General features: G+C 29.8%; 2 protein-coding genes across 4 annotated transcripts in view; both read right to left on the reverse strand.

Moving 5' to 3' along the window:
* The window catches only part of LOC124432516 (heat shock protein DDB_G0288861-like), a 73,356-nt gene extending 70,148 nt beyond the window's left edge, over window positions 1–3,208 (reverse strand). Inside the window, exons 1-2 of one of the 2 annotated variants that reach the window (XM_046981540.1) lie at window positions 2,612–3,208; window positions 2,250–2,372 (exon numbers count right to left, since the gene is read on the reverse strand). The gene's annotated coding sequence lies outside the window, so the exon portion shown is untranslated. Of the gene's footprint in view, window positions 1–2,249 lie in introns of both variants that reach the window. The other variant, XM_046981539.1, reaches the window with a different exon arrangement.
* The window catches only part of LOC124432517 (GRB2-associated-binding protein 2), an 18,759-nt gene extending 9,718 nt beyond the window's left edge, over window positions 1–9,041 (reverse strand). The window contains exons 1-8 of one of the 2 annotated variants that reach the window (XM_046981543.1): window positions 8,748–9,041; window positions 8,560–8,646; window positions 7,971–8,099; window positions 7,713–7,899; window positions 7,319–7,594; window positions 6,496–7,203; window positions 6,245–6,384; window positions 5,883–6,111 (exon numbers count right to left, since the gene is read on the reverse strand). In XM_046981543.1, coding sequence (XP_046837499.1) covers window positions 5,883–6,111; window positions 6,245–6,384; window positions 6,496–7,203; window positions 7,319–7,594; window positions 7,713–7,899; window positions 7,971–8,099; window positions 8,560–8,646; window positions 8,748–8,774 — 1,783 coding nt within the window. In that variant the 5' untranslated portion in view covers window positions 8,775–9,041. Of the gene's footprint in view, window positions 1–5,791; window positions 6,112–6,244; window positions 6,385–6,495; window positions 7,204–7,318; window positions 7,595–7,712; window positions 7,900–7,970; window positions 8,100–8,559; window positions 8,647–8,747 lie in introns of those variants that run through there. The other variant, XM_046981542.1, reaches the window with a different exon arrangement.
* Window positions 9,042–9,268: the final 227 nt, after the last annotated feature.

The following is a 9,268-nucleotide window of genomic DNA, read 5'->3' on the forward strand; positions in this document are numbered from 1 at the left end:
GTTTTTCTTTTCCTGATTTTCTCTCTCTCTCTCTCTCTCTCTCTCTCTGTCTCTCTCTCTCTCTCTCTCTCTCTCTCTCTCTCTCTCTCTCTCTCTCTCTGTCTCTCTCTCTCTCTCCCTTTTTTTTTGTAAATAATCCTAAATAACAATTCTTTCGATAAAACCCAAAAAGGGTTTTCTTTCTTCCTTTCTTTTTTTTTCTTTTCGTATTTTCTTTCTTTTTTTCTTTTTTTTTTTTTTTTTTTTTTTATTAATTTAATACTGAACGTAAATTATCTGAAAATATTTTTCTAGAGTATCTTTTTATTTTTTTCGATCTTTAATATCGACAGAGTTTTTTCAAAACAATTTCTTTACACACACACACACACACACATATATAAAGAAATAAATAGATCGTTTTTTGGAAAATATTTAGGAAATACTGGAAGAACATAAAATCGTATCATCCTTTGGATAATCTTACAGAATAATAAATCTTAATCTCAAAAAACACATGTTCAGAAATTCTCCAAAAAAAAAAAAAAAAAAAAAAAAGAAAGAGAGAAAAAAAAAGAAATTTTGAGGTTATAATTGCTCTCGAATATTTCGCAAACTTTTACCAAAAACGAAAACGAGATGTAATATCGATATTTACAAAAAAAAAAAAAAAAAGGATAAAAGAAATAAGAAGTAAAAAAAAAAAAAAAACAAAACAACAAGAACAAAAGAAGAAAAATAAAAAGAAAATCGAATATTTTTCAGGTTAGAATCCCCGATCGATCGTTCCAAATATTATTCATCAATCGAAAACAATTAATAATCAGTAATAAAAACGTGACGTTCTCTTTCATTTCTTTCTTCGAATAAAAATTATCTGTGAGATTTTAATATTTGCATTAAAAAAAAAAAAAAAAGGGGGTGGAGAGAGAGGGAGAGAGAGAGAGAGAAAAAGAAGAAAAAAAAGGAAAAAAAAGGTGTCATCTGATGAGAGAAGTCATCTCGAACGGTGACGAGGGGGGGGGGGGTAAGCGGGGGAGTAGAGGAGCGTCAAGAAAGAAAAAAAAGAAAAGAAAAAGAGGGGAAAAAAAGAGAAAAAAGAAGCACGAAAAACGCTTAAGTAAAATTTCAGATCTTAACTAAATTTCTCTCTCTCTCTCTCTCTCTCTCTCTCTCTCTCTCTATCTCTATCTCTATCTCTGTCTCTCATTCCATCCATCCATCTTTCTCTCTCTATTCGGTATTTCCGTTCTCGAAAGTAGAATCTAATCGTGCATACTCGCTTGGATTCCTTAAGGAGTACGGTATACGAAGGGTGAGGAATGTCGACCGCATCAAACGAGTGTGAGAGAGAGAGAGAGAGAGAGAGACAGTGAGAGAGAGAGAGAGAGAAAGAGAGAGAGAGAGAGAGAACTCAGTTGGGTGGTCGGGAACTCCACAAGTGGGCGAGAATGAGGAAAAGAGACAGAAATACATATACATACATACATATATATACATACATACATACACGTGTATATATGTACACTATATATATATATATATATATACACTACATCTTAGTTTATCTAATCCATCGAAATTTTCCATCGAAATCATTCAATCCATTATCGAACGCGGGAAAAAAAAACAAATGCCTAACGGTGTATCTCTCTCTCTCTCTCTCTCTCTCTCTCTCTCTCTCTCTCTCTCTCTCTCTCTCTCTCTCTCTCTATCTAAAACTATCTCTATCTCTTTCTAACCGAAAAACAAATACACCAATCCTCTCCTGCCTTAAATCGATCATTGCAATAACATCATAATAATATCGTAACGATCAAAAATAACTCTACTTTAAATTTGCATCAATGGAGTTAAAAGAAAAAAAAGAAAGAAAGAAAGGAAAAAAAAAAATAGTTGAGAATAAAAAGAAAAACCAAACGACGATACGACAATAATAATAATAATAATAATATTAATATTAATATTAACATTAATAATAATAATAATAATAATAATAATAATAATGATATTTATCTTGAATCCGCGTTCGATCGTTACGAAGTCGATGCCATGTTTCTTTTTTTTCTTTATACTTTTTTCCTTTTTTTTTCTTCTTCTTCTTCTTCTTTTTCTCTCTTTCTGAGCCAACAACAGGTGGCTCCGAATCGATCGATGTCGAAATGAGAAACGAGAGAAGAAGTTAAAAGAAGAGGTATAAGAAAATCAAATGAAATGAAATAAAATGTATATGAAATAAAAAGAAAATATTAATAAAAATTTTAACTTACTTTTTCGTGCGTGCCTGCGTGCGTGCGTGCGTGCGTTTATGTCCGATGTACGTTGTATATCTTTGCGTCTATTTACTTGTGTGTCACTTTCGATGATAATAATTTCCTTCGATCGTTCTTGATCTTCGTAAAAATGAAAGACAATGGGAAGGAAAAAAAAAAAAAAAAAAAAAAAAAAAAAAAAAAAAAAAAAGTTGAAATCTAAATTAGATCGCACAATAAAGATTTAAACACTGCAAATTTTTCGATTAACGACGAATATATACACAAAAGAGTCACAATAATAATAATAATAAATTATTATTAATATTAATATTATTATTATTGAGAAAAAGAATAATAATAATAATAATAATAATCACATTGTACAAATCACACTGTAACGATATTACAAATACACGTACGCATTTATTATACACGTACAACAACACACGGATAGAAAACGAACGGACGAAAAGGACGCGACGTGAAAATATTCGTCCGACGAGACGCGTGACACCTCGCTCGACGGTTGGCGAGCGAATGAAATGAGATGCTCGCTTGCTCCCCACTACCAGCGTACACTAGCTCCCTCGCACGGAACAACTCTCTACTAACTCTATCGGTAATATCGATTCACTCTCTTATCAATCGATAATGGCGCGTATTAGAATACAATATTTATACTTTTCATTTTGTTCCTTTCTTCGTGAAAATGAACGATACGTTTCTTTTTCTTTTTCTATTTTTTTTTTACCCCTTCGATCTCGTTATATATTTCTTTTCCTTTCCATTTCATTTTTTTTTTTCTTAATCACAAATTCTTGTTAAATATAAATCATTGTACGCGTATACGTCGATGACGATAAAGTAGTTTTCTACATTGTTATTACGTATCATTGCAATTTTTTTTTCTTTTCTATTTTTTCTGTTTCTTTTTTTTCTTTTTACTTTTTTTTTTCTTTTTTTTTTTTTTTTTTATTATTAAGAATATGTAAAATATAAATAGTCAAGGAACAATAAAATAGTGTACGTGCGTACGTATGTGTATATATGTATGTATGTATATATCTATATTATTTAACTATATAAACGATTTATTTACTCTTTATGTGTATATTGAATTCTATACATAATAGCATAGGACTGCAATATCACAATTTATTGCCCTAATTGTTACTAACATTTTGTGTTAATGGATAATTGCAAAATTATTTGGTAACATCTAAGGCAACATTTCTTTTTCTCATCTTTTGTTTTCTTCTTCTTCTTCTTCCTCTTCTTCTTCTTCTTCTTCTTCCTTTATCATCCCTTTTGTAAATTAATCCTTTTTCTGTGATACAGATATGTGTGAATGCTTTGGTGATTCGCACAATATATTTTCTTTCTTTCCTTCTTTTTTTCCTTATCATTTTTCTTTTTTTAGTGATATGCAAGACTTCACACACACAGACACAGACACAGACTCAGAGGCACACACACACACGCACACACATACACTCGTGCATTGCATCATAATTATATTATAATAATTACATATATGCATAATTTCTAATTGCGCTAATTTAATATCTAATTCTTTTACTATTTTTAATTTCATTTGGAAATTAAATCAATCATGGGTTTTCGTCGAGCACAAGTTTCTTCTAATTCTTCTTCTCTCTCTCTCTTTTTCTTTCCCCTTCCTTTTTCCCACCCATCCCCTCCCCCGCCGCCCTTTCGCGCAAATAATTTTTTAAGAATTATTTGACACTTCTTGTCGATTAATTTAAAAAAAAAAAAAAAAAAAGAAAAAAAGAAAAAAAAATAATAATAATAATAATAATGTAAAATATAAATAATACATACAATAAAAAAACATGTGCTCATATACATATACATGACACGCATACATACACACAGACACACATATATATATATATATATTTATATATATATATATATATGTACATATTAAATTCATGGCATGCATATCTATTCAAAATAGATAAAAATAGCATCTTTAATAATATGCAATAGACAATTAAATTGTAATAAAAAATAAATCATTATATGTAATATAAAATAAATCATTATTCAAAAAAAAAAAAAAAAAAAAAAAACAAAAAAGGGAGAAAAAAAAAGAAAAAAACTCAAACATATACAATACAATTAAAGGAAACATATTTTTTGTCTTAACAATTATTAATTCAAAAATATTATTCGAACGAATTCATAATTATTAGAAATTTTCTTTTATTGATCGACATTTCTTTTCTCTTTTTTCTTTTTCTTTTCTTTTTTTCCTTTTGCCTGCGATACGATAAACACACTATTACATCTAAGTGAGAAGAGTGAAAAAAAAAAAAATAAAATAAAATTTAGAAATATATATATATATATATATATATATATATGTAACATTTGCTTTGTGAACGTTTAAAAATATTATTAATTAAAACTTAATAAATCGTTGTGTGAATTCGTTAATAAAAAAAAAAAAAAAAAAAAAAAAAAAAAAAAAAAAAAAAAAAAAATCAAATTATTTCCTCCTCCATTATCATTTGTAATATATCATTTATATGTAAAAACTTACCTAATAAATTCACATTTATACTTAATAATACTATTGAAAAAATATGAAAACTCTTTTCTTTCTTTTTTTGTTTTATCTTTTTTCTTTCCTTCCTTCCATCCTTCCTTTTTCCCCCCACATATATTCTTTTTTCTTTTTTTTTTTTTTCTTTTTTCTTTTTTCTTACAAATTTTTAATGCAAAGCAATTGATACCAGTCGGGTCAACGATACCATTGATTCTTGTCTTTAGTTCTTCTTTTTCTTTTTCCTTTTCTTTCTTTCTTTCTGCTTTTTTGTTTCTTTTCTTTTTTTTTTTTTTGTTTTATCTTTCTTTCCCTTTATGTCTTTTTCTTTTCTTTCCTTTTCTTTTTAATATTACATTTTCTTTTTTTTTTTTTTTTGGTCCATTGAATATTGCTATATATTTCTTTCGTCAGGCAGCTTAACTCTTTACAAGAGTTCGTCAAACATCATCTACTCGATTCAAAATTTATTAATTACGTTTTGGTACGGAATAAAAAGTAAGCTTCTTCTCTTTTTTTTTTCTTTTTCTTTTTCTTTTTCTTTTTTTTTTTTTTTGTTGCTTTTCTTTTCTTTTCCTCCCTCTCTCTTTCGGTAATAAGTACTGCGCTTGTTTGTTTCGCACAGTCTTTTCTCAGATTTTTTTTGTTTGTTTTTTCTTGGAGAAAAAAAAAAATAATAATAAAAAAAGAAATCATACCAAGAACCACGTAAAATCATTATACAATAATTAATATACAAGATGTGATATTATTCTCTCTCTCTCTCTCTCTCTCTCTCTCTCTCTCTCTCTCCCTCTCTCACACTCTCTCTCTCTCTCTTTCTTTTTAGTCAATGTAATAATATATATACATATATATATTTATATATATATATATATATATATATATATATATATATATATATAGATGTGCGTATAAAAAAAAAAGTTAATAATTCTCTAGAGACTTAATTAACTTAACTAAAAATTTGGATTGATCTTTTCGATGACATTGAAAAAAAAAAAAAAAAAAAAAAAAAAAAAAAAAAAAAAGGGAGGGAGGATATAAAAATATAAGCTATGTTAACTCATCGGTACATTGTTTCCTTTCCTCTTCGACGCGTTGTCGTGTACGATTGAAAGCCTCGGTTTTTAAAAAATCAACAGTTTTGTAGACCGTAGTATTTGGTGGTGATTGGGCAGGTGGTAACGTCGACGAGGCAAAACTTTCCGTTGCCTCTAAATCAAGATCTAGATATTGCAAAACGACTAAACGTCGATTTGACGCAGGTATAAACGTATTATTGTGATCCTGATAATAATATATCTATAAAAAACAAAAACAAAACAAAAAAAAAAAAGGAAAGTAAAAGATGTAATTACAATTGTCGAGTGTGACTTGATTTGACGCACGTCATTGTTTTTTTTTTTTTTTTTTTTTTTTCCTTCATACTATTTACCTCCTCTTTATCATCGAAAGCATTATTATCCTCATCCGACGTCGACTGATGTCTAACGGAATGCGTATGCATTGGAGGAGTAGGACTAGGTGCTGCTCGCATTCTACCTCTTCCAGGTGGTGAAGCAAGTTGTAATGGTCCTATAAAATAAATCAATTCATTAATAATCTTATATAGATATCACTTTAATAACATTTGATCGATTAATTCTAATCCATTCAATAATAAAATTATCTTTTAATAATAATTACCTTCTATAGGTGATTTGTTCAATGGTGGTTTAAGTTTTCTATTAATACTTGGCGGTTCAGCAGGTGAATGTTCGCTAGAGCTCATTTCTAACGTTGATAAATTAGTACCAGGTGATGCCTCGTTGCTAATAATTGACGTAGAATCGCTTGTTTTTCTACCTGGTTTTAATTCTCTATAAACAACAGGCGGTGGTGGAACAGCAATCGTTGATGATGATGATATTGAAACAACTGTACTATTATCTCTTATCAATGGACTTGGTAAATTCGAATAAGTTGCTGTCACTGAACTTTCCGATCTTGGACTTGGTGGTTCATCCTCATGAAAATCATATCGGAAAACACGTGTCTCTTCTATTGTACTTGGTGCGGCATTAGAATAAACATGTTTCTCCGTTGTCTGTCCAGATTGATGGGATCTAGGAAAATCATATGATTCATCCGTTACCGTACCAATTGCAATAGTATTTGGCGCTGGTGTAGCAGGTGTTGTTGGCTTTGAACTTTCAGTAGCACCATCCAAATTTAAATAATTATGTCCAGGATTTTCAGGTAACATGTGCGGCGGTTTAGGTGGTCTTGGTGGTGCTGGTAATTTTTCTACGGCAGGTGGTACAGTTGAATCCACTATTCTTAACTTTCCAAATCTCTTTCTAACGCTCCATGAGCCTATCTCAGCGTCAACAGAATTCTGACCTCTGGAGTCGGCTGTTTTTATATGTTAAGTTTAATATATTAAGTTTAATATGTTTTTTTTTTTTTTCAATTATATATACAATTGATAACTTTGTTCTTCTCCTTTTCTTGATCGATCTTTTATTACCTGGAAATGTATCCCAATTGACACTTGGTACAGGAGCTGTCCATTCATCATCCGTAAAGACACTTTCTGCGTCAGTAGTCGTAGGTGATCTTGGTGGTGAAGGTGCTAATCTTCTTGGAGCATCATAATGTTCTGGTCCTTGTCCCATTCCTGAACTAAGAGAACTGGTATCGTTAAGACGACGACCAGATATACATTCGCTAATAGGAATATAAGGCCCAGATATTGTACTTGTTGGTGAGATCGGTGGTGATTCTTGGGATTCATATTGAAACACTATATATATATATATATATATACATATATATATATAATAAAAAATTGTTTTTATACATAAATCATAGAATAAAATTATCTCTTTGATTTTTATAATATAAATGAAATAACGATTTACTTTGACATTGTTGTTCCTCATCTTGAGTGTAAGCCTTTAAACCGCAAACTTGACAAACAGCAGCGACCCATTTGTTCATATCGGCTTCACTTTCAGCTACCAAATAATAAGTTCTCTTTGGTGTTTTAACATTGAACGTAAATTGATATTTTTGTTTACAATTTTCAAACCTAAGACCAGCATCAACCTAGAAAAAATATTTATGATATAATAACAATTGACAAATGATATAAAAATTTCTTATAAATTATATATTACCTGTTCGCATTGATCAAGATCTATACGACCTTTTAATTTTCTACAACGTCTGTCCGTATAATATTCTAAAAAGTATTGTCCAGGTAATTCACCGCTGTGTCTTAATGCGAACCAACGTTTTCTCCATCGCTGTAATCAAAAATCAAAAAAGAAAAAGAACCAACCGACATTATTGTCAAGAGACAATAGAGATTCATTTCTTTGTTTAAAGAAAATTAAAAATTAAATTAAAATTAAAGTAATCCTATTAAAAAATATTATAACTTTTGATAACGTAATTATAAGGATACAATAGTATAATAGAATGAAAACATAAAGGACAAAAATTAAGGTTAGGATTTCAATTGTAAGTAAAAGAATGAGGAAAAAAAAATAAAAAGAGAGAGAAAAAAAAGAAGTTTTGTTGGAATTAACTTACAAATGAACAAATGTAAACAAATGATACAATAATAAATTTCATTTTAGGCTCGATGATAATAATGACAATAACAAAAGGAAAAGAAAAAAAAACAAGAAAAAAAGGGGATGGAAAAGAAAAATTGAACGACCAATAAATCATCTATAATGCCATTAAACAAATAAAACTTACAGCTCTCCATAGTTTAGTAGGTGGCGATTTGATGAGCCATCCTTCATGAACGATTTCTTGTGTAGTTTTAAGAACCTCCATTACTAACTATAACAATCCCTCATCAATTAAATCTGTTTGATTATAAATAATTTCGTTATACGGTATAACATTGTCACATTGGGATAATAAAACCACCGAACACATACGAGGACAACGGCACGCTCGTCGTCCATTTATCTATTTTTGGACGACACACTGACGATCACTACACTGATATACATGAATCGCCTGCTGATCTCTTCCACGATGGCAACCTACCACCACCATTACCACTACTACCAACATAATCAATATAAACACAACTGTCGCAATCGCCATTATCATCACTATCACTACTACCAACACAATTCCTACAACTGTTGGAATCGCCATTACAATCATTACCATTACTACCAACACACAATCACACAACTATCGGAATAGCCATTACGATTCACTAACACTATTACCAACGCAACCACAATTTTCGGAATCGCCATTACCAACACAATTACATTTTATATCATAACGGAACATTCATAAGACGTGTACTTGTGTAAACTTCGTATACGTAGAGAGAGAGAGAGAGAGAGAGAGAGAGAGAGTGTGAGAAAGAGAGAGAGTGAATATTGAAAATCGGAGAGCATTGAAAGATATATATATATATATATATATATATATATATGTA

The sequence above is a fragment of the Vespa crabro genome, chromosome 25 (genome assembly GCF_910589235.1).
Source record: "Vespa crabro chromosome 25, iyVesCrab1.2, whole genome shotgun sequence".
In the NCBI taxonomy this organism is placed as follows: domain Eukaryota; kingdom Metazoa; phylum Arthropoda; class Insecta; order Hymenoptera; family Vespidae; genus Vespa; species Vespa crabro.